General features: G+C 39.2%; 1 protein-coding gene and 1 pseudogene across 4 annotated transcripts in view; one reads left to right on the top strand and one right to left on the bottom strand.

Moving 5' to 3' along the window:
- Positions 1-26511, bottom strand: part of HMG20A (high mobility group 20A) — an 89960-nt gene that overhangs the window by 34649 nt on the left and 28800 nt on the right. For 2 of the 4 annotated variants that reach the window (XM_037046967.1, XM_037046966.1), the window contains one exon: positions 6200-6292. In XM_037046967.1, the coding sequence (XP_036902862.1) occupies positions 6200-6288 (89 nt within the window). In that variant the 5' untranslated portion in view covers positions 6289-6292. Of the gene's footprint in view, positions 1-6199; positions 6293-6807; positions 6813-7061; positions 7076-23534; positions 23700-26511 lie in introns of those variants that run through there. The other 2 variants (XM_037046969.1, XM_037046968.1) reach the window with 2 other exon arrangements.
- Positions 21067-21885, top strand: LOC118987725 (ferritin heavy chain-like; annotated as a pseudogene).

Genomic DNA, 26511 nt, shown 5'->3' with positions numbered 1-26511 from the left:
TTAAGAGATAGAATGGAGAGAACTTAATGACAGAATATAGTGAAGGAAAAAGAAGAGCCAATTGTAATTCTGAGGTTTCCAGATTGTGTGATTACATACCATGAACCCAGGTAACAACTGCAGAGTGTGTGTGTGCATGTGTGTAAGTGAGACAGACAGACAAGAAAATGGTAAGTCTGAATCATTTCAGGAATCATTAAGTGGAGCTGTCCCACAGACAACTGGAAACATGCCCTGAGAGAACAGAAATAAAGAAAAAAATGAGACAGATTCAAGAGGCACCAGCCCATGGAAACAATGGGAATTGCTAGACATTTTCCAGAAAGATAGTGAGAAGAAATGTCAGGACAGAACTCTGATGGAACAGTATCATCTTAATACCAAGTGTTAAAAGAGCTGGAAAGAAAATAGGGCAGTAAGAGACTTAGGACAGAATACTTTTACAGAAGTCAAGTCAGGAAGACTTTTAGGAAGGGATTATTAACCAAGTAAAAAAAGTTGCAGATATCAAGTAAGATACGCTAAAAGTATCTTGTTCAATTTGAAGACCTAAAGTTTGCTGGCAATTTTAGGGAGTAGTTTTAGTGACATTATGGAAATAAAAACCAGATTACAGTGTACTGAGAAGTGAATGAAAGCACATGCAGATTGTCCTGAAAATAAAAGAAGTTTATACTTTTCTGATCCTTTCTAGAAAACTGAATAGATGATTGTAGGAAGTAGGTTCCTACATTTTTAAGGTCCTTTGAAAAAGGGTAAGAAAATCTATTAACTCAATGCCAATTATGTTTCTGAAATGAGGAGCCGTAGAGATCCAGTATGATCTCGGCACCTTTTTTTCCAATAGTTCAATTACTTTGGATGTCTTAGGTGATCTGTTCTCTTACTGTCATTCTCATTACAACTCTGCCAACAATTTTTAAGTTACTAAGTCATGCACATGCTTATTTCAGTAAAATATGAGAACTACATTCGAGAAAGAGTACGAATCCTATTAATCTCTAAGTAAAATGGACAGAACTCAGAAGGGAGTGGTCAAAGGCATTAAATGCCTCGGATACCACAAGATGGATTAAAATTGAAAAAAAAGAGAGAGAAAAGGGCTCTTTTGTTCCTATAAATAAATTGTCCACACTCTTAGCTAAAACCAAAAACCCTTCCATTTGTGCCCTGAATCCCATACCTGCTAGCCTACTCAAAGACACATTTTTGGCAATTTTGCCCTCTCTAGCAATACCAATTTTTTCCGCTCTACTGAACTGGCCTAATCAACTGGCCTAATAATATGGTATTATTACTTTTAAAACAACACATACACACCCCTCTCTCTTGATCCCACTTCATTTTTCTCTTTTCTTTTTATAGAATTGTTTATACTTATTGACTTTGTTTTTATTGGAAAGAATTGTTTATACTTACTGTCTTTACTTTCTCTCCTTTTGTTCTCTCTTAAACTCAACCCCAAAGAGACAGTGCTTACAAACCCTTGTCAAGGTCACCAATGACCTCCACGCTAAATCCAATGTTATTTCTCAGTCCTCATCTTACCTGATCTTCCAGAAGTATTTGACCCAGTTGATCTCCTCCCACTGCATTTTACTTGGTTTACAGGGCCCCACACACCACTGGTTTTTCTGCTACCCTTTTAACTACCCGTTTAGTCTATGCTGACCGTTCCTCTTCAGCCTGACTTCTAAATGTTGGGAGTATCCCAGAGCTCAGGCATTAGAGCTCTTCTTTTCTATCTACAAAGTCATCATTTCTTCAGTGATCTCACCAAGTCTCACACCTTTAAAGCTGTAACTCGGTGCAGCCAAGGGGTGGAGAGCAAACAGGGATTTGTAATGGGGTCCAGAACCCGGTGTCCAGGAAACACTAGAAAAAAAAAATACAGGATGTCCTTACCCCTCAAGTCTGAGCTGGGAATGGGACCCATGAAGCAGGCCACTGAAAGCTGTTTTACATAGCAACAATTTTGCAGATAACCTCTGTAACAGTCATTTAACATATCTATAACTGCTAACTGGTTTCATAGATATGTTAAATAACTATGGCCATGCTTTGAGCCAGGGGGATGGGAGTGACATCCACCCATGATGTAACTGGGAGGCAACTCCCCCTGGTTACAGAGCAAGTGTAAGAGCTTGGAGATCATTGGCTCCTCACCACGGGGCCACACCTGCCCAGACTTACTATGGCGGCCCAGTGAAGCTGGAAAAATACAGGAATGCTGGCAGCTGTGGCCAATTGTGGGCGGAGTCAGAAACGGTGCAGCAGAGGAAGATTGGCTCGGGGATTTAAACCCAGGGACCGCAGCCATGTGGGGTCTTTTTGGGACCATGTGGCTTGGGCAGAGAAGAAACATGGACTTCTATTTCTCTTTCTGAGATACAGTACCCTGGACTGGGCAGAGGAGGAAGAAAGGACTGTGCGTTTGTGGGTATTCTAAAGGACTTTGGGATCTCAATGAAGACATTAAGTTATTACTCTTAAATCTGTATAACTCTTTAAATAATTCTTTTCCTTTTCACCAATCTCCGGCATTGAGAGATGTCTTTCTCTGGTGGCAGGCAAGGTGAACTAGTACGGGGTGAAGGGACCCCTGGAGCACAAGGATGGGTCCATTTGGTAATAGTGTATCATTCACCCCACCCCTGGCCGGATCTGTTCTGTGACAAAGGTAGTATATGTATACTGATGACTCCCAGGTTTCTCTTTCTACTCTAGATCTCCTCTAACTTCTGAACCTGACTGTCATTTATTTGCCTATTTGACATCTCTGCATGGATATCTCTAATTATCATGTCAAGTTTAAAAATCTTCGAAACTGAGCTCCTAAAGTTGCATCCCCTACCTCTCCATTTCCTTAAGTTAATTCTACCTCTTCACTCTTTCAGGCCAAAACCTTAGAGTTATCTTTGACTGCTTTTTCCCCTCCCTTCTTACATCTTATCTGGTCTTTCAGAGAAATCCTGTTTGGTTTACCTTCAAAATATATCTAGAATTCGACACTTCTCACTACCCGCCCCCCCACCCCATTCACATTATCTTGGAAACCTATTCCTGTGAGGTTATTGCCCCTGTGACTCCACCAAAAATATTCCTGTCAAACTCATTAGCAATGTTTTTTCAGTCATCAACTTTCACCTAAATTATTTCAGGAGCCTAACTGGTCTTCTTGCTTCAGTCCCTGTTCCCTTCACTTTATTCTGAACGTAATAGTCACAGATCATATCATTTTCCCCCAAATCCTCCAATGCTTTCTCATCTCACTCAGAGTTATGGTTAAAGTGCTCTCTTTGACCTCTAAGATCCTATAAGATCTAGTACCTTGCTACTCAAGCATGGGCCTTACACGAGCAGCACAGCCATTACCTGGCAGCTTACTAAATGTAGAATCTCCTGTCCTAACTCAGCTTTCTAACTTAGAACCTACATTTTAATAAGCTCTCTAGGCAATTCCCATGTACATTCCGGTTTGAGAAGCACCGATGCGGCCCTCAATTTATCCTCTCCCCCTGATATACTCTGCTCCAGCCACACCACCATCTTAGCTATTTCTAAAAGGTGGGAACACACCTACCTCAGGATTTTAGCACTCATTCCTCCCTCTGCCTGGAATGATGTTCCTCAGATAACTGCAGGCTACCTACCACACTTCCTTTAGGTCTTTACTCAAGTAAATTTCTCACTAAAGCCCCTCTGGGCCATCTTATCTAAAACTTAACCCCAAATCCTACTCTATTTTCAAATCTGTAGTTCTTATCAAAATAGTATATATTTTACTTACTTGTCCTGTTTTTTTTTGTCCGACTACCCTGGTAGGATTTGAGCTTTATAGGAACTGGGATTTATGCCTGTTTTGGTCACTGCTTAATATATGGCGCTCAGAGCAGTGTCTGGCACATAGTAGATACTCAGAAAACTTTGCACTGAATGAAATCGACTTAGCAATAGGCAGACTTCAACAAAGTCATGGAGAAGAAGATCAAATAGCAAGGTGAGAGGCAGATATTAATGAGGTATGAAGAAAATGTGAAGGAAGGAAACAATTAAAAAGTGCAGTCTATTTTTAAAAAGCTCTAAAGAATATTAAAATAATTCATCTTAGAGATTAGCTAACACTTCAATCTGTTATTAAAAACACTTCATCGGCAAAAGCTTTTTTTGTACCTACCAATTATACTTTTGAAAAAATATATTTTATTTACTTACAGTTGTCCTATTTCCCTAATCCCCTCTCCTACCCACATTCGCCATGCCCCCTCCAAGTTCCAATGTCCAGGGGTTGTATATGTAAGTTCTTTGGCTTCTCCATTTCCTAACTATTCTTATCTTCCCCCTATTATGTACCTAACTTTTAGGCTTCTTATTTCCTGTACCTTTTCCCCCATTCTTCCCCTCCGCACTGCTGACCCTCCATGTGATCTCTATTTCTGTGATTTTGTTCTTGTTCTAGTTGCTTGCAGAGTTTCTTTTTGTTTTTTTTAGGTTCAGTTGTCGATAGTGGTGAGTTTCTTGTCATTTTACTGTTCATATTTTTGATCTTCTTCTATTTCTTAGATAAGTCCCTTTAACATTTAATATAATAAGAGCGTGGTGATGATGAACTCCTTTAACTTGACCTTCTCTGGGAAGCATGTTATCTGGTCTTCCATTCTCAATGACAGCTTTGCTGGATAGGGTAATCTTGGATGTAAGTCCTTGCCTTTCATGACTTTGAATACTACTTTCCAGCCCCTTCTGGCCTGTAAAATCAGTTGAGAGTCTTATGAGAACTCCTTTGCAGGTATTGGTCTCCTTTTCTTTTGCTGCTTTTAAGATCCTCTCCTTATCTTCAATCTTGGGTAATGTATTATAATGTGCCATTGGTGTGTTTCTCCTTGTATCCAACTTCTTTGAGACTCTTTTGAGTTTCCTAGACTCCCTGGAAATCTATCTCCTTTGCCAGGTTGGGGAAATTCTCCTGCATTATTTTTAAAATAAGTTTTCAATTTGTTGTTCTTCCTCTTCTCCTTTTGGCACCCCTATGATTCAGATGTTGCAATGCTTAAAGGTGTCCTGGAGGTTCCTAAGCCTCTCCTCATTTTTTTTGAATTCTTGTTTCTTCATTCTGTTCTGGCTGAATGTTCATTTCTTCCTTCTGGTCTAAATTGTTGATTTGAGTCCTGGTTTCCCTCCCTTCACTGTTGGTTCCCTGTATATTTTTCTTTATTTTACTTTTTACACCCTTCACTTTTTCCTCTATTTGCAACCACACTCAACCATTTGTGTGAGTACCCTGATTACCAGTATTTTGAACTCTGCATCTGATAGGTTGATTATCATTTCATTGCTTAGTTCTATTTTTGGAGTTTTGATCTGTTCTTTCATTTGGCCCTTATTTGTCTTGGTACAGCTGTTACACTGTAAGAGGTGGAGCCTTAAGTATTTGCCAGGGCAGGGCAACCCATGTCGCTGTGTTGTGGTATAGTCTGAAGGAAATGTTTCTTCTTTAACTCCTTGGTTGTTGGATTTCCATACAGTTTAATTTTCTGGCAGTTCTGGTTATTTTTGGTTTTTAAATTTGTATTTGTCCTTCTTTTTGTTGTGTGAGTAGGCAAAGTGTATCTACCTACACCTCTAACAAATAACTTCTAAACACAAAAGATAAAAATTCAAGTGTAACATATTTTCATGGGAAAAAGAGCTATTGCTAATAGCCCTTTTCTATATGCCTTTATCTGTCCAAACTAGTAAAGAAAGGAGACAGGAGAAGAAAAAGAAATAGACAGAAGTAAACTGAAGCTTCTAAGCATATTGAAGAACCATATTTAAAAAAATCTGATCTTAAAAAATATATAACCTTTGGGAAAAAACTTTTAGTATGTGTGGCAATTCAAACAGAAAATACATGTGATTTCCAGAACAAGTCTTGTGGTAGGTATTTCCTTAAAGGTGGCTATGTAATTCTCATAACCTTGAGTAGCTGATGTTTGCTAGACCTCACATATTGTTGTTCATGGGAGCTAGAGGACTGCAAGAGAGAGCTGAACGCAGATTACAAAGCAGTTTACAATGGCTCTCACTCCGTTTACAAAATGCAACAATCTACATTCTGTTCTTATGCTATAAAACTGCCTCTGTAGCACCTATACTTTCTCAGAAGCTCTGTTTTGAAGCCCAGGCAGAGGCCCAGTGTCCCAAAGTGGCTGCTTACCCACTTGCAGCCAGATCACTGCTCTCCTTGGAGCCATCTTCATCCGTAAAAAGGGGAGGTAGCGTGGAACTAGTCATCAAAGTTTCCATCTCTCTAAAGGGAAGAGAGAATAAAAAATAATTAATGGCTTAATTACTTCTAGTTCAAGTTCCACTAATTTAAGAGCCAGCCTTCCTTAACTTTATCACAACAGCAGCGAATAGAAACTGACCTGAATATTTATTTTCTTGACTTGGACACATGAACTTAAACTCTATGGTTAAAGAATGGGGTTTCAACCCTGATCTTGATCAAATGGACAGACTAAAAATAGTTAAGAACTTTTTTTACAAGTGAGACATGGTATGGAAAATTCCTTTTTTGTTTATTCAGAATATCTTCAACAGTATTCTTCACTTCCTGTAGAAAGCGTTAAGCAGCACTGCAAACTTGAGCAAGTTATTCAACCTCTTCAAGATACAATCTCACTTTGAGACAAAATTGCTGACTTACCCACAGAGTTATTGAGAAGGATTAAACTGAAAGGCCTTCATCAACAGGTAAAGGCTAAGATGGTAAGTGCTTTGAGTATTATTATTTAAAGAACAGTACTGTTATTATAGCATTACCAGTTCTCAGTCCCAGATGAATTATCCTTAAATTAAATGGTGACAAAATAAGCCCTTTAAAAGGAAATGATGCAAAGGAAGTGGAGGATGGAAGGCATACTGATATGGTTTAGAATGAAAGAAAGCACACTTTCAAGCCAGAAATGCTTTACATTACTATGATGACCAATAGCAGAAAAAGATGCACTTATGTACAGGAAACTAAGCTAAATTAAAGAAAACAAATAAATCACTAGACTTTCAGGTTATCAGACTGAAAGGATAAAAGGACAAAGTGATAAAGAGAGTAATTTCATTTAGCATATCACTATAAGAAAGGTTTTCCCTTCAATGCTTACCATCCAGGGCTCTACCTCATATTGCTAAAGCAGCAGCCTTCCACTCATCAAGAAAGTGATATTTTAAAAAAACACTCAAACGTGACCCCAAACATTAGCCAGGTAAGTGGAACTATAAAAAATATAGTTCAAGACACAAAGTGCCCCATTAACTGGGAAAACTGAGAAGCAAATTAGGAGATCATTCAGAAGCTCCCTCTGCCGGTATAGCAGGTGCAGTTGCCAAGGACACCTAGTGAACTCAACAATGAAAAGGAAAGCACACAGAAATTCCAGTCAAGATGGTGGCATGGAGAGACACAGATTGTCTCTGCACAATCACATCAAAATTACAACTAAAATATAGAACCATCACCCAGGAACGTCAGAAATCGAGGTGAATGGAAGTCTGACAAGTGTGGAATTAAAGAACACACACCCATCAAGGCTGGTAGGAAGGGTGCAGACACAGACATGCGGTACCCACCCATGTGGATAAAAATTCCGGAGGAATATCTCAGGAGTGACGAATCCCAGACCCACACCAGGTCCTCCGGGATTCTAGTGCCAGGAAAATAAGTGCCCACGACTTCCGGCTGCAAAAACCAGCTGGGATAGAGTTGGTGGAAGAAACCTCTGGAGCCCCACATAGTTCCTCTTAAAGAACCCACACACAGACTCATCTACTCAGACTCATTCCCTTTGAGCTCCAGCACTGGGGGAGCAGCTTGAAAGACACCAGTGGTATACAGGGAGAAACTGAAGTGTTTGGCATCAAAGGTGAGCAGAGGCCACTGTCCCTTTGCTAAACCCTCTCCCCACAGAGCTGGCAAGCTAGTGCCATATCTGAGACTCCATCAACCCGGCTAACTGTGTTTGACCCACCTTGGAGATCCCCAGAGGCTCTGCCCTATGCAAGCTGCTTTTTCCTAAGAATTGCTGGTCCTGGCTCCTAAATGCTATCAAACAAGCAATAGCTGGCTTCAGTGGGCCCTAGCTGCAGCCAGATTAGATTCACAGCTTGGCTTTGCCTGGGAATCTGCAACCCCAGCACAAGTAGCAGCCATCTCAGATTGCTCTACAGCTCAGGCAGCGTGTCAGGGGCTAAACACATGTGGGGGCTGACCTTGGTCTGCACCACCAAGGAGACCCCAGGGCCAGTGTACCCAGTGGACAGCCACAGACCACTTCAGAGTACCACCACCCTGCTCCTGCACAGCCGATCCTCTACTGACAGCAGAGGCTGGTGGTAAGTGGTTACAGTCAGTCCTTGCAGCTGACTGGCCTGGCTAAATCCCTCCCATTGATCTGCCAACAGCAACCAAGGCTCAACTACAAGAGGGTGTACTCAGCCCTCACAAAGGGCACACCCCAAGTACCCAGCTTGGGTGATAGGGGAGGCTGTGCCACTGGATCCTACAGGATACCTACTATACTAGGCCACACTACCAAGACACGGAGTCAAAGCAGCTCTACCTAATACACAGAAATGAACACATGGAGGCTGCCAAAATGAGGACACAAAGAAACATAGCCCAAATGAAAGAACAGATCAAAACTCCAGAACGAGAGCTAAACAAAATGGTGAGAAGCAATTTATGAGACACAGGGCTCAAAACACTGTTTATAAGGATGCTCAAGGGACTTAGTGAGGACCTCAACAGCATAAAAAAGATCCAGTCAGAAATGAAGGATTCACTAATTGAAATAAAGAACAAGTTACAGGGAACAAGAGTAGAGTGGATGAAGCTGAGAATCAAATCAATGATTTGGAATAGAAGGAGGCAAAAAACAACCACGCAGTACAAGAAGAAGAAAAAAGCATCCAAAATTATGACGAGAGTATAAACAGCCTCTGGGATGGCTTCAAGAGGTCCAACATTCACACCATAGGGGTGCCAGAAGGAGAAGAGAAAGAGCAAGAAATTGGTGTTGAGTCATTGTGTTCCAGGAAGGGAGAGTTCACAACACAGATAAAGAATTGTTGATCAGTGGATAAAGAAATACTAGGAAAATTGCTGCTAACTACAACTCTTACCTGCTTAACTTTTTTCCAAAATGCTCTTACCCTTTTCTTTTCCTCATAACACGGTTATTTTAGAGGAGATGTTAAGTTGGACTTTAGTCTACATAACCCACCATCTTCTCAGGTTACTGGCATCTGAATATGGTGAACATAAAGATCAATGCTTGTTTCCATGTATTCACTCCAATAGTGATAGGCAGCATGATCACGGATTTTTCTGGTTTCATTCCTGCTATATATGTTTACTCTTCTTTGCCCTGTAGGGAATATTCTGAGTTGAGAGAGTAAGAAGAGAGAGACTGAATGTATCACTAGGAGTTATCCGTAAGACTCCTTTCAACAATAAGATAGAAATGCCTCTAAAGGCATACTTCCTAGATAGGGTAGTAAGGAGAGTCTAGTCAAAGGGAATTTTACTCTGTAGTCAAAATAGTGTTTTAATAAAAGTTATTCGTATATTGCATGTAAAATTCAAATTTAGAAAGTTTGTGATTCTTGACGGTACGTTGCTCGGTCTTTTAAGTAACCTAACCATATTACTGAACATTTGGTAGTTCAAGGTTGGAAGGTAATTACTCATAATTCCACCACCTTAACATAATGACATTGAGCATTGTTGGTGTTTTTCTTTCCAAATTTTTTTCCTTATATCGCTAATTTTTAATATGATAAAATTGGTATACTATACTTTTTCAAAATATTTTAATGAAAATTTTGTAACATAGCAGAAGAAATCTTTCATATTCTTTTGTTTGTAAATTAACATAAATAGATACTTATTTGAGGGACTTCCATCAAGATGGAGGCAGAGGAAAACACAGCTCCTCTCCTCATAAAACCAGAGCAAAAGTTACAAGTAGACTACAAAATTAATGTCACCCAGAGTCATCAGAAAGTCGAGCTGTATGGAAGTTTGACAACCAAGGAAATAAAGAAGTCTCATTCAGACAGGTAGGAGGCGCAAAGACATGTGAAGAGGCATGGAGACGTGGAACAAGATATCCTGCACCCATGTATGGTGAGTAAAAGTGAGGAGGGATACCTCAGGAGCAAGGGATCCCAACCCCAACCAGACCATTCAGCCCAGGTTTCCAGTACCAGGAAGATAAGTCCCCATAATGTCTGGCTATAAAAACCAGTGGGGGGGTGGGGGACGGGTTGGTGTGGCAGAAGAAACTACAGTATTCTCAGGAGTCCTTTTTAAGGGCCCACAATAAACATGGAACTTACACAGTTGCCAGCCCTGGGACAGCAGCTGGAAGGGTACCTGTGGCATACAGGAGACATTAAAGGATCTGGCCTCAGGGCAAGTGCCAGGGACAGCTCCCTCCCAGAGAAACCTCCAGAGGCCTGGCAACAGCATTATCCTCTTTCTGAGCCTTCCCACGCACAAAGTCACAGAGCAGCTACACCGTCATAGAGACTCCATCAACCTGGTTCACACGGGTTGCCCCACCCTGACGATTACCTAATCCAGTTCACATTAGATTACCCGATCCAATTTTCCTGTTAACTTTTCTTAGCACTACTAAGACAGGGAGTCAAAGCAGTTATACCTAATAAACACATAGAAACAAACACAGAGGCTGCCAAAATGAGGAGACAAACATGGCCAGATGAAAGAACCGAACAAGACTCCAGAAAAAGAACTAGACAAAATGGAGATAGAGTTCAAAACACTGGTTATTAGGATGCTCAAGGAACTCATTGGGTACTTCAACAGCATAAGAAGGACCCAGGTAGAAGTGAGGGTTACACTAAGTGAACAAAAATTTACAGGGAACTAACAGTGGAGTGGATGGAACTGAAAATCAAATCAATGATTTGGAATATAAGGAATTAAAAAACATTCAATCACAACAGCAAGAAGAAAAAAGAATCCAAAAAACAAGGATAGGCTAAGAAACCTTTGCTATAACTTCAAATGTATGAACATTCAAATCATAGGAGTGCTGGAAGAAGAAGAAAAAACAATAAATTCAAAACTTACTTAGAAAATAATAAAAAGAAAACTTTATCCAGCAAAGCTGTCATTTAGAATTGAAGGGCAGACAAAGTGCTTTACAGACAAGGTAAAGCTAAAAGAGTTCATCATCACCAAGCCATTATAATATGAAATGTTAAAGGGACTTGTTTAAGAGCAGGAAAATCAAAATTATGAACATTAAAATGGCAGTAAATTCACAGCTATCAACAACTGCATCTAAAAAACAAACTAGCAAACAAGCAGAACAGAAACAGAATCATAGATATGGAGATCAGTTGAAGGGTTATCAGTTGGGAGGGGAAAGGGGAGAATGGGGGAAAAGGTATAGGGATTAAGTAGTACAAATTGGTAGGTACAGAATAGACAGGGGAATGTTAAGAACAGTACAGGAAATGGAGTAGCCAAAGAGCTTATATGCATGACCCACGGACATGTGCTAAGCCAGGGAAGGGGATTGCTGGAGAGAATGGGGGTTACCAGATGGAGGGAGTGAAAGGGTAAAAAACTGGGATAACAAAAATGGCATAATCAATAAAATATGTTGAAGGGCCAGCTTTATCATGTTGGATAGGGTATTTAAAGGAAAACTGTTCCTAGGAAACTGGTCTTCTAGAGCTTTAAATATGCCAAATTTGAATTCTGTGAGTTTGTTTATTTTCTGAAGTCTTGAGCATTGTCAGCTTTAGGATTCTAAACCAAAATATACCAAAATAAATTTGAGTTTTACATTAGTAACAGAATAGAACTACCCAACATTATCTACCCAACACTAACAGATCCAGACACTAGACACCAAAAACTGCTGGGGAGAAACATTGGCTATATTTTATGAGTCGCTCCATTCGGGAGAATGAGAAGCTAATGCTCAAAAGCCCAAACTCCTCTATGTTATGTAGGTTTACAAGACACTAGGGGTTAGGGGTTCAGAGTCATCCTGAGAGCTTGTTGGTTGGAGGTAAAGTAAGGTAACAGTAATAAATCATTTCTTCAAGTCTTAATAATAGTTCTGATGCCTTTTCTTGTGTTCTTCTGTTTGGTCTGGTGGGAAGGTGGCCAGGTGTTCGGTTCACCTTTGGACTCAGGAACTTAAAACATTAACTTAAGATGTTATCTTGTGCCTGCCAGCAATCCGGACCCTGTGACCATTCTGGGCTACTGCCTTCAGCTGCCTTGGTGGTTGCTGATTACTGAAAGACCCAGTTCCCTAAAGGGTATGTCTATACATAGAGAGAAAGATGTCTTATAAAGCCAGGATTTAAAGCTAAATTTAGTAAAAGTGATAAGGACCCTTGCTTTCACATTTCTTCTCTTTTAATGTTTTATGAAGCCTGAGAAAGAACATACCTACTAAAAAGTACCTGTAAGGACTCCCAGTTGGTAACTGTGCTCACATTAAAAAAAACAAAAACAAAAACAAAAAAAAACAGCCCAGCAGCTTTTTTCTACATAGGGGCCTCTCATGCAAACAGTACTTAAGGGAGAAGCCTGCACTGAACAATCTGTCTCTGCAACTGAACTCCCTGCCACTTCACCAAAGTGCCTGCCTGCATTTTGTTTCTGGCATCTGAGCCAGCCATTATAAAGGAGTTCCTGGATTCCTGTTTCAACCAACAGAACTGAGGCTTTCTCCATCCAACTGGAGCTGCACAGCTATATCACCATCAACATCTTCACCAACCAATCAAAGCACCTCCATTCTTACCAATCATGTGTCTTTTGGACCAATTAAAAAAAGGGGGGAGGATTTGGAGTCCTCATTTGCATGAGGACTGACCAATCAGGGACCAGATGCAGGAACTTCTGTACATATAAGCCAGCTCCCCTCCAGCTCTGGGAGTTCACTTTCCCTTCCCATTGAAGACTGAAGACTTTCCCGGCTTGTCTTGCCTGAGCAGAGTACTGTCACTGTAGCATAGAGGAAGAAAAGAGGGGCCTGGACCCAGGGCTGCCTCACCGTCATCTTGTTTTCAGAGCCCTGCTGTATCAGAATTGAGATATTTTGCACAGAATAAAGTTTCCTTCTTCACCACACCCTAAATTGGGGATTCCTGTTGGCATTTGAATTGGCACCAATGACATCAGTTGACAGTTTAAAACTGTTCTGTTAAGCATATTGCAATTTTGCATGTTTGTTTTGTGAGAAAAACTGAATTTCATTGTATTATTCAAAATAGTGAAGGCTATTAACTGCTTTGCCTCCCTGTGACTGAAGTTTTGTGTGTGTTTTCGTCTTCAACTTTTGGCTGAAGGAAAACTTCCTACTACCCAAAGGTGTATTTTAGGAATTCTTCCTATGCAGAGAATTTAATTTGTAAGTTAGTTGTGATTAAAATTAACCACATTTTTGTAGGACCTATTTCCTTTTATTACAACTGCAGTTTTTATAAATGATCGCTGATTTACTATTTCCTATTTACTTCTTTGACATGAGCCTGGATTTCAAACATGTAATTATCCTGAGCAAAGTGTTCTCAGGTGTTTACTCAGCTGGTATATTGTTTCCTTCACATTTCCAGTGCATCTTTGACTTTATTGTGATAATTAGCAGTTATCCTAGCTGGTTACCTCATCTTTTTCAGAACTTAGGGATCTCTACACCTTAGGGTGCTGTATTCAAGAACAAGACAGTGGTTGTCACAAGGTAGTTTTATTCACTTTTGGCAAATAAAGGAGATGGTATTCATATTCAAAGCTCTGTCTCCTGGGAAGGCTTAGTTATTTCCTATACAATTACACATTGATTTCTTCTTTGCAGTTAGCCACATTTATCTGGTGGAGGTCAAGTCAAGGTCATCCTGTTTACAGCTGGTCTGCATTTTAACATTTAGCAGGAACTGCCTAGACCTTGAGACCCTTGTCCTATCTAACATGTTTAGTTTATCCCTATCTCTTTCTTGTCTTTCTTATACATCTAAATAAATAAATACATTTGCACAGCTCAGTGACTATACCCTTTACATTTTTTACTGTTTATGCATCTGTTCCCCCACTAGATTATAAAATGTAAAATGATAAGAATTTTTTGTCAATCTTATTTACTGGTGTTTACTGTCTCACCCAGTGATATATGATACACTATGAAAAACATTGTTTTTCAGCTCCATTCAATACCCATTTTTCCTCTTGATAAACATAAAAGGCCTGAGATTACATTGTGTTGGCAAAAAAGTCCATTTAGTTGTTTCCATAAAATAAGATACAGTTTTAGTTTTCACCAATAACCTTACTGATTTGGATATTTTGAGTATGTCGACTATCTCCCACATGGCATAACATTGATTGTTCTCAATGAATGTCTTGATTTGACTGCTTTCAACTTCAGCTGGTCTCCCCACCATGGAGTATCAGCCAGCGAGAAATCTGCAGCATGAAGCTTCACAAACCACTTTGGACATGTTTGATCACTTACACTGCACAAATTTTTTTTGAGGTGCAGTTGCATTTTTACCTATCTTGAAATAATAGAGCACAGTATGTGCCAAAATGTTACATATTTTTCCATCTTCAATATTAAAATGACTCCACAAAAATTCACCAATTTTGAAAAAATGCACACTGATATGCAGATGTCACAATCTAATCTAACAATTATTTCAAATGAAGTTTATGAGAAGTAAATGCTACTGGAGCCATCTTATGGAAAAAAACAAACAAATTTGTTGGTTAAGCCACTGACTGTCATTGAAAATACTTTTTCATATGTCATAATGTTGCTGGTGGAAGCAGGGCTTTTTCACAGGATCAAGAGAAAAAGCATTTCACAAGATCATGGGAAAAGCATTTCACACATAGGAGATTGTGGTGTGGCAAGATTTATTTGGGTGGGAATAGAAAACTGCCCTTGTATCCCATCTTTGTCTGTCCTGCCATGGAAAAGTCCAGCCATGTATTCAACAAGGTCAAAACAAAGGCCATTGTCCAGAGTTTCTGTTTTATATTAAAGCTTAGTCCATTGGAGTACACAAGTAGCTGCTAAACAGTTTCAATCCTCATCCAGGTAGCTTAGTGCTGTTCCAGGATGCTCTGCTGTGCCCAGGCTCCTGCCTAGAGCAGCCTGTGTTTGGAGTGTGCACAGCTGCTAGACCCAAACAGTCTCTAGGAAGAGAATGCAGGAAAATTGGGCAAGGGCATGTTCCCAAGCAAAAGAGAGAGAGCTGCTTTGTTAGACTGTTATATTTTGTGTTTGGGATGGACCAGGCATCCCAAATGCCTGAAAATTAGTTATTTTCAAATTAACCATTAACCTCCCAAGTTTTTGCAGGTTTCTGTTAATCTGTCTTCCAATCTACCACTTCTTTCCCCAAGCTAGATTAACAGGCCTTTGTGGCAATAGGTTGCCATTTTGGCCCCTATTGTGCATATGTTTACCTGCCTTCCACATGCCCCGCCCCCGCAGCTGCAGAGTTTTGGCAAGAGGACTGAGAGACTGAAAAACTGGTGTGCAGGAGAGGGAGGATAGGAGAGGAATCACGGCATTGCCTTTGCAGGGCAATGCCGCGATTCTCTGGAGTGTGTGATGCTCTAGCTTCCTGGCTAAACAAGGAGGCTTATGCTTTCTGGTTGAGTATGCCCAATAATGTGTGATTCCCATTGCCTCCCTCTTTCATTGATAACAAGCTAAGTACCTACAGTAACAATATGGCTCCCTAAAAAGTATATGCCCATTCTGGTGTTCTCTTCCTCACCTGTTAACCTCTCTTCCCCTACCTGATACATTCCCACTTTTTTACTGTTTCAGAGTACTTCAGTGTCCCAGGAAACTGTTTGGGAAAGTACTCTACACTAAGTAAGTAATGCCAAGTTTTAATGTATTACTTTAACTTGCACTTCCAGCACTGGTCCAAGGTTGTACTTGAGCAGTTTTCCCCTTGTTTACTAATAGCAAAAGAAGTGCTTCAACAGGCCGTGTTGGAAGGGCAACTTGGAACCAGTAGACACCACTGAAAAGACAAGTGGGTGGACTGTTACTTCAAAAAGCAGTACTCTGCTTGTAAAATGACATTTTTGCTTTGGTAGAAGAAATTCTCTTTTATTTTTCCTATGTTATCACTGTACTTTACACCTGGTAGAGACCACTATTTCTAGATGTTTGTGGTTGTTTGCATTTCTTACAACACATTTTGTTTCCTAATGGTAACAATTCTCCATTAAAGTTCCATTAAGGGGTGGTTGGGAGTGTAACGCATGTACAGTGATCAAACTGTTCACAAAGAAATACGAACAATACCCAGCTCTTTTTAATGATCTAATACTTCTATTATATTTTTAAAGAAAATATATGACTCAAAAGTTTGTAAAATTTTTACTTCAAACGTAAACAAAGATGGAAGATTTATGTTTGTTCTAACTCTGGCCTCTTCCCACTTCTTGTTGTCTGAGAATAATATCTCTAGACCAAGGAGAATAATAATCAATAAAATCCCATAAAGCAAATCTATGCACTACTTGACAGGAAGCACCATCTTGGTCACTCAGTAAAGGTGTTCAACAAATGTTTATGGTTGACATATAAACATTACAAACATTTCCATTAAATGGTGGCTGGATTGTTTCTTTTGTGGCTCCAAAAAGAACACTGAAAAAACTGCAAGTATATTGTCAGTGTCCCAGTCCCCAAGGTCCTGTGTGTTGGATGCTTCTAAGAAAATACTCAATGGACCGAAGTTTGGAGCAAGGAAAGGTTTATTTAGTGAGAAAGCCTAATTCAATAATATTGAAGGGCTAATTTTCAAATTCATTTTAAGAGAGTCTGGAATCCTGTCATCTCTTATTGCTAAGGGAAGGGAGGAAGAGAGAAGTAGAAGTGGGTGCTGTCCATAGACATGTAGGCCTAGAAAGGAATCCAAAGAAAAGTGAAATTTCTCAATCCCTTAGTTTTTGGTTGGTCTATTGACTCCAGCTAATCTTAGTCCAGTTTTTGGAGACTCCAATGAATTATTAAAAAGCAGTCATTACCTTGTACATATTTCCTCACCTCTTTGCTGCCCAGAGGGCTGCTCAAACCTCAACAGAATTTCTCTAGCTAATTAGCATATCTATAGCAGAAGCCACTAGCCACCAGAGAAAGCATTTCATGCTGTCACATCAATATACATAGCCCACCATTTATCACTAAACAAGTTATGAGACTCCAGTTAAAATACACGCATGCCACAGTTTATATTCTTTTCCTAATTTGTTTATTTTGAACCTAGAAATTAGCTAACTTCAGAATATGTCAAGAATGTAGTCACTTCTTGCTACCACTACCACCACTGTAATCCTCGTCTTTCGGATGGATTATTGCAGTAGATTCCCAAATGATCTCTTTACTGCCACCCTTGACCCAACCCACACTTACTTCCGTTCTCTAAACAGCCAGAGTCATTTTATAAAAATGTTTGGTTCAATGCCTTATCTTCTCAAAGCCTTCTAGTGATTTCTCATTGTAGAATAAAAGCCAAAAATCTTACTATGACTTAAGTCAACCAATGGTGGTTGGCACCAATTCAAGTGACAATACAAATACCCAATTTGAGATATGATAAAGAAGAAAACTATCCAGTGCAAACAGCTCAACTGACACAGCAAGGATTTAAAACAGTTCGTCTGCAAGGCAGCCCTGGAGCCAAGTGGTCCTTGTTTTAGGCCCCTCTTGAGCGGCAGCTCTCAAGGTAGCTGTTTTGTGCCTGTCAGCTTTGCTTTTCACTGGCCTGCTCCACTCTGTGCTGGTGAGCTCTGTTCTGTGCCGCGTTCTGCTCTGGCTTCCACTGGTGTGCTCTGCTGTGCTCTTGTGAGACCTGTTCAGTATTTCAGCTCAGTCAAGTAGATTCAGTCTTTAGTGGAAAGGGAAAGTGCATTAAGCCAGAGGGGAGCTGACTTATATAGACAGAAGTCCTGCACCTAGTTCCTGATTGGTCCATCCTCATGCAAATAAGGACTCCAAATCTTCGCACTTTCACTGGTCCAAAAAGCACTTTTCTGATTGGTCAGAATGGAGCTGCTCTGATTGGTTGATGAAGATGTTAATGGGAATATAACTGTGTTGTTGGTGGAAATTAGGCTCTTCTACAGAATCACAAGGAAAGCATTCTTAGGACCCACACAAGGTTGATTGTAGTGCAGTAAGGTGGTTTATTTGTGGGGAAGGTCATCCCTGAGTTTTCAGTGTCCCATCTCTGTCCACCCCACCATGGAAAAAGTCCAACCTTGTCCTCACCAAGGCCAAAACAAAAGCCAGCGTACAGGTTTCTGCTGCTTTATTAAACCTTACTCTTTTGTAAGCTATACTATCTGCCTGGGCCCTGGTAGCTGCTAGACCCATTGGGTCTCTTTCTTTCCCTTTGTCCAGAGAAAGAGAAAATGCAAACCAATGGGGTGAGTATGGGTCCACAAGCATGAGAGAGAAAGAAAGAGACCTTTGTTTCCCTGAGATTATGTTAGCTTGGGCTTGAGATGGACCAGGTGCTTTTCAAAAGAACCAGTCAACTTCCTAAATCCCTGCAGGCTTTTGATAGGCCCACCCCTTAGACTGATAGGCCTCTTTGATCAAGCGCCTCCTCCTGTGACCCCAACAATGTGGTACCAAAAGGCAGAAGGGAGGAGCGTTAATTCCCTTGGCTGAGTAATGCTATAATCCCCTGAGATGTAAAGCAGTAGCTTCCTGGTGAAGCAAATAGACTCACGCTCCCCAGTTTATTAAACTCAATGTCTAATTACCTTTGCTCTCTTTTCTTTATTAACATTTAGCTAACTGTCTCTGGTAACTGTTGTGAAACCCTGGTTGGATGGGGAAAACCTCAGTCTTATTGGTTGAAATAGAATTCCAGGAAATCCTTTATAAAGGCCGGCTCAGAATGCAGAAACACAATGCAGAGGCAGGTAGTTCAATGCAGGCTTCTCCCTGAAGTGCAGTTTGCATGAGAGGACCCTGTGTAGAAATGATTGTCAGGCTCTGCTATTTTAATATTGAACTCAGTTAAGCCACCAGGAACCCTTTGTTACGGTATCTTCTTTCTCAGTGTCCAAACTGATATGATCTGGCCCCCTACTTGAGCAGTATGATGTCATCTCTTTTTGCCTCTTTCAGTCTAGCCACATTTGCCTCCTTCAGTCACATCAAGTATGTAGTTGACCTTTGAACAGCATAGGGGTATGTTATATGTACTATATACTATATTCCTACAATAATGTCAGCTAAGCAAAATGTTATTAAGAAAATCACAAGAAAGAAAAAACACATTTACAGTATTTAGTTACACACACACACACGATTAAATGGACATCTGCCGTTTAAACCCATGTTGTTCCAGGGTTAACTTTACTCCTTTGCATTGCCCCACTCACTCCTTGCATGCATGTATAATTCTCTCATCATCTTCAGGTCTCCTCAGTGAAGCCTTTTCTGGCCTCTAAATAAAATTCCAGACATATACTCTTTATGGCCTCTTTCCTTGCCTTTTTCCCCCCTTTGTACTTAGTACTATGTAACATTCATTTTACTTATTTTTACCTTGTTTTTCTGTCTGTCCCAGTACACTGAGCTGTGAGAGCAGGGATTTTTGTCTGTTTTGGTCATTGAGGATCCCAGTATACAAAAAGTTCCTAGAATGTTAGATACTCAATAAATACTTGTTGAATGAATGAATCTGTTTTTCCTACTGCTCGGTTCCTAACTCTACCAACATTTTAAAACTCAACAGCTGCCCTAGTTATAAAAACCTGGGCTCTAGATTTTGGGAACAGAGCTGTATTTTTCTGCCCACCCCACACCCAGACACACACCCTTTTATGCCCTTCTCTTGAAGCAACCCTAAGTTTGTACTGTATCACCACTGTTTTATCCTCACCTCCCCCAAAGTGTAAGTACCCAACTGTTCCCCAAACACCTGTCCTTATCTTTTCCTCTCTCATCAAATCCTATGGGGAAAGAATTCTTAACTGAATTTCACTTAACTGAACCCCAGTTAACTGGCTGGTGGGATTAGCCACTGTTCTTACTCTCTCTGTAAAATGTATGATTAATGACTACAGCATGCTGAATGCTTTTAGCAAAATGTAGATTACTCCCTAGTAAGCATTTGTATTTGCACTTGCTTCAGTTAAATTTTATGTATATCAATTAGCTGTATTCATTCCTAAACCTGTTTATACCCAGTGTATATTATAATAAATCATATAATTATATTAAATATACCATATATACATTTTTTAAATTAACACTTTTTAGATTAGTTTTAAGTTTAGAGCAAAATCAAGCACACATTACAGTGATTCCCATATATCCCATTTATGCACGCACACTCTTTCCCACTATCAACATCTCCCACCAGAGCAGTATATTTTTTACAATCAATAAGCCTACATTGACACATATCATTACCCAAAGTCATAATTTACATTAGAATTTACTTTTGGTGTACTCATTCTGTGGGGTTTACAAATACATGACATATATCTACCATTCTAGTATCTTGCAGAATAGTTTCACTGCCCTATGAATCCTCTTTGTTCTGGCTGTTCACCCCCACCTTCTCTCAAACCACTGACAACTGCTCATCTTTTTAATAACTCCATAGTTTTACCTTATCCAGATTGTCATATGTTTGGAATCATACAGTTTGCAGCCTTTTCAGATAGGTTCCATTAACTTAGTAGTATGTATTTAAGGTTCTTCTGTGTCTTTTCATGGCCTGATGACTCATTTCTTCTGGCACTGAATAGTGTTCCATTATCTGTATGTACCTCAGTTTGTTTATCCACTTCTCTGTTGAAGGATAGCTTGGTTGTGTTCAAATTCTGACATGAATAAAGTTACTACAGACATCATGTATAGGTTTCTGTGTGGAAGTAAGTTTTCAACTCCTTTGGGTAAATACCAAGGAATGCAGTTGGTAGTAAGAAAGTAAGTAGTTTCAGAGTCTTTGCTGGGAGTCACTGTGGTTTCTTGCTTCAACAGTGCTTGAATGAACCCGGCGCTCCACCCCCCACCATTCCAGCCAGCTGCCCAGATCCATCCTTCTGCCACCTCCTCATAGTGCCCTTGGACCCCAAGGTCCCCACCACTGCTCCTGCACCACAAAGCCGCCTGTCCTCAGGCGCCATCATGACCACGTCTGTCTCGCAGGTGTGCCAGAACTATCATCACCAGGACTGGGAGGCCGCCATCAACCGCCAGATCAACCTGGAGCTCTACACTTCCTACGTCTACCTGTCCATGTCTTACTAGTTTGATCGCAATGATGTGGCTTTGAAGAATTTTGCCAAGTATTTTCTTCACTAATCTCATGAGGAGAGGGAACATGCTGAGAAACTGATGAAGCTGCAGAACCAACCAGTGGCCAGATCTTCCTCCAGGATATCAAGAAACCAGAACATGATGACTGGGAGAATGGGCTGAATGCAGTGCAGTGTGCATTATACTTGGAAAAAAGTGTGAATCAGTCACTACTGTACTTGCACAAACTGGTCACTGAAAAAAATGATCCTCCTCTGTGTGACTTCACTGAGACTCACTACCTGGATGAGCAGGTAAAATCCATCAAAGAGCTGGGTGATCACCTAACCAACTTGTGCAGGTTGGGGGTCCCTGGATCTGGCATGGCAGAGCATCTCTTTGACAAGCACACTCTGGGAGACAGTGCAGACAGCTAAGCCTTAGGCTGCCTTCCCAACTGCCACGGGAGTGACTTCCCTGGTCACCAAAGCAATGTGTGCATGTTGGGGTTACCTTTACCTTTTCTATAACTTGTACCAATCATTCACTTACTTCCTTTATTTGCACTACTCCTTCAAATAAAGTAGTTTGGTCCTCTCCCGACCCCCCAAAAAGAAAGTGAGTAGTTTCATAAAAACTACCAAACAATCTTACATAGTGGCTGTGCCATTTTGCATTCATTTTCCCCAGAAATGAATTGGAGAGTTCCTGTCATTCCACATCCTCACCAGTGTTTGCTGTTATCAATGTTTTGGTATTTTATCCGATCTAATAGCTGTGAAGTGGTATCTCACTGTTTTAGTTTCCAGTTCACTAATGGCACATGATATTGAACATAATTTCATATACTTACTTGCAATCTGTATATCTCCTTTGGTGAGGAATCTGTTAAGGTCTTTTGCTCATTTTTTAAATTGAGTTATTCATTTTCTTATTGTTGAGTTTTAATAGTTCTTTGTATATTTTAGGTAGCAGTTTTTTTAATCAAATATGTCTTTTGCAAATATATAACAGTTTTTTCTTCAGATACATCTTTTCATTCTCTTGACATTGACTTTCACAGAGCAAAAGTTTTCACTTTAATGAAGTCCAACTAATCAAGTATTTTTTTTCACAGACCACACTTTTGGTGTTATATCTTAAAAAGTCATTGCCATACCCAAGATAATGTAGATTTTCTCCTATGTTATCTTCTAGGAATTTTACAGTTTTACATTTTACATTTAGTTCTATGAGCCATTTTGAGTTAATTTATATGAAAAGTATAAGGCTACGTATAGAGTCTGCTTTGTTTTGTTTTTGCATGTGGGTGTTCACATCCAGCACCATTCGTTGAAAAGACTATCTTTGTTCCATTGTATTACCTTTGCTCCTTTGTCAAAGATCAGTTGATTACATTTACATGGGTTTATTTCTGGGCTCTGTATTCTGTTCCACTGATCTACTTGTCTTTTTTTTTCCCCACCAGTATCACAGTTTTGATTATTGTAACTAAACAAAATCTTGGGAGTGTCAGTCCTTCAATTGTGTTTTTCTCCTCCAATATTCAGCTGGCTATTCTAGTTCTTTTGCCTCTGCATATAAACTTTACAATCAATTTATTGATAGCCCCAAAATAACTTGCTGAGGTTTTTGTTGGGATTGAGTTGAATCTACAGATGAAGCTTAGAACTGACATTTTGACAATATTGACTCTTTCTATTCATGAACATGGGATATTTTTCCATTCATTTACTTCTTCCTTTGATGCCTTTCACCAGAGTTGTAGTTTTTCTTATGTAGATTTTATAAATATTTTGTTAGATTTATACTGAAGTATTTTATTTTGGGGAGTGCGAATACAATTTCAAATTCCACTTGTTCATTGCTGATATATAGGAAAGGAAATGATTTTTATATGTAAACTTTCTATCCTACAACCTTGCTATACTCAGAAGTTTCAGGAGAGTTTTTGTTTGTTCAGTAGGGCTTTTTAAAAAATTTTATTTTGTCAATCTTTTGTATTTTCTACATAGACAATCATGTAACCATTGAAGAAAGAGTTTCACTTCTTCCTTCTTAACCTGCGTACCTTTTATTTCCTTTTTTTTTTTTGGTCTTTTTTCATTAGTTAGGATTCCCACTATGATTTTGAAAAGCAGTGATAAGAGAGGACATCCTTGCCTTCTTCTAATCTTAGAGGGGAAGCTTTGATTTACTCACCATGAAGCTTATTAGCTGTAAGATTTCTGTAGGTGTTCTTCACAAACTTGAAAAAAGTTTTCCTCTGTTTCGAGTTTGCTGAGAGTTTTTATTGTGTATGGATGTTGGGTTTTGCCAAAAGTTTCTTCTGTGGCTATTGATATGCTTATGTGATTCTTCTTTATCCTGTTGATATGATGGATTCTATTAATTAATTTTTGAATTTGAACCAGCCCTACCTATCTGGAATAAATCTAACTGGGTCATGGTGTATAATTCTTTTTATACATTGTTGAATTCAGTGTTTTTTGAGAGTTTTTACACCTATGTTCATGAGAGATATTAGTCTCTAGTTTTCTTTTGTGATGTCTTTGCCTTGTTTTGGTCTTAGGGTAATGCTAACTTCATAGAATGAATTAGGAAGCATTCTCTTTGCTTCTGTTCTCAGGAAGTGAATTGTAAAAGACTGGTATAATTTCTTTCTTACATATTTGGTGGAATTTACCAGTGAACCCATCACTGGTAAATTCCTGATTTTACCAGGAATACTTTCTTGCACTGATGCTCTTTTTGGGAAGGTTATTAAAATTGTCTGTTTCTTATCAAATTTGGCAGATTACATCTTTCAAAGAATTGAGTTATTTTATCGTAGTTATCAAATTTGTAGCCAAGAGTTGTTCATAATATTACTTTGTTATCTTTTTAGTGTCCAGGAGATCTGTAGTGGTATATCTCCTTTCATTTCTGATATTAGTAATTTGTGTCCTTTTTATTTTTAGACTGGCTAGAGACCTACTGATTTTACTGACCTTATCAAGGAACCAACATTTCATTTTGTTGATTTCCTACTTTCAATCTCTGCTCTAGTTTTTATTTTTTAGCTTCTGCTTACTTTGAATTTAAATTTACTTTTACTAGTTTCCTAATGTGGAAGCTTAGATTGATTGTAGATTTTTCTTCTTTTCTAATATATTATCCAATGCTATAAATTTACCTGTATCCACTGCTTTTACTGTATTCAACAAATTTTCCTAAGTTGCATTTTTTTTTAAGTTCAAGATATCCTATAATTTCTCTTGATTTCTTCTCTGACTCATGTATTATTTAAAAGTATATTGTTAACACACAACAAGTGCTGGAAAGGACGTGGAAAACAGGGGACCCTAGTACACTGCTGGTGGGAACATAGACTGGTACAGCCACTGTGGAAGACAGTATGGAATTTCCAAAAAATTAACAATGGAACTGCCTTATGACCCAGCAATTCCAATGCTGATAATATACCCTAACGATCTTGAAACACCAATTCAAAAGAACTTATGCACCCTAATGTTCATAGCACACTGTTTATAATAGCTGCATGTTGGAAGCAGCCCGAGTGCCCATCAGTAGATGGGTAGATTAGAAAACTGATATGTTTATACAGCAGAATACTACACAGCAGAAAGAAAGAAGTCCTATCTTTTGCAGTAGCATGGATAGAACTGGAAACTACTAATGCTAAGTGAAGTCAACAAAAGATAAATACCATATGACCTCTGTTATAACTGGAATCTGATGGAAAAAAATCAACTAGCTTGAAAAACAGAACCAGAAACATGGAACAGACTAGACTGATAGCTATAGGAGGAAAGGTAGGTTGGGTAGAATGATGGAAGGGAAGGGGATGGGACTAGTCACAGAACATGTATGAATGACTCATGGGCATGGACAATGGAGAGGGGATTCACTGTGGGTGAGAGGGGTGGGGTGGTGGACAGGAATAAAAGAAAAAACTGGGACAACTGTAATAGAATAAACAATGTAAATAAATGAAGGAAGGGAGGGAGGGTATTGTTTAATCTGTAAGTATTCTGGGATTTTCCAGCCTCCTCTGTGTTACCTATTTATAGTTTAATTTCATTGTGGTCTGAAAGCAGACACAGAATGATTTCTATTCTTTTAAATTTGTTAAGGTGTGTTTTATGACCCAGAAATTGATCTATCTTGGTGGTGCTCCATGGGAGCTTGGAAAAAATGTGTAATCTGCTGTTGGATAACATAGTCCTATTGATGTCAATTATATGCAGTTGATTTACGCTGCCACTGAGTTTAACCAGGTGCTAATTGTCTACCTTCTGGATCTGTTCATTTCTCATAGAGGGGTGGTCAAGTCTCCAACTGTAATAGTAATTTTATCAGTTTTTCTACTTCTCTGTTTTTACCTCACATATTTTGACACTGTTGTTAGACACATACACATAAAGGATTGTCATGTCTTTTTGGTGTTCTGATCTCTATCATTATGTAATAGCCCTCTTTATCTCAGATAACTTTTCTTGCCCTGAAGTTTGCTCTCTCTGAAATTAATACAGCCACTCTCTCTTTCAACTGATGTTATATTATTATCTATCCATCCCTTTACTTTTAATCTGTTTCTTTATATTTAACACGGATTTCTCATAGAAATGTGGTTTTCTTATAGAAAGCATGTGGTTGAAACTTTTTTGATCCACTCTGACCATCTCTATTTTTTAATTGGTGTATTTGGACTGATGACATTCAAGGTGACTGTTCATGTAACTGGATTAAATCAACTATATTTGTTGTTGTTTTTTTCTATTTTTGACTTCCACACTCTTTCTGCCCTTTTTTTGGAGAGCAGAGGTTAAGTGAGCATTTTATATAATTCCATCTTCTCTCCTGTCTTAGCACAGCATTTTTTAAAAACTTTTTTTAGTGGCTTGTTGACCTAGAGTTTACAATATTAGAGTTACAACGAATTCATATCCACTTTCACATAACACTACATTGCTTAACGGATTGTTCAAGTGCTTTATATTAGCAGAATACTCCTAATTCCTCCCTCTCATCCCTTATGTCATCGTTGCCATTCATTTCACTTACACTAAACTTGTGTGTATAAAGCATACATAATAAAATACATTGTTGCTATTCAAACTTCTTTGTTAGATCAATTATGAATAAAAAAAGGTTTTATTTTCCTTTTACTTTTCAT

This window comes from Sturnira hondurensis, unplaced genomic scaffold (genome assembly GCF_014824575.4).
Source record: "Sturnira hondurensis isolate 20B ecotype Veracruz unplaced genomic scaffold, ASM1482457v3 Scaffold0005329, whole genome shotgun sequence".
Lineage (NCBI taxonomy): Eukaryota > Metazoa > Chordata > Mammalia > Chiroptera > Phyllostomidae > Sturnira > Sturnira hondurensis.
Note: the sequence above shows the minus strand (reverse complement) of the source record. Positions and strands in the feature narration are given on the sequence as shown.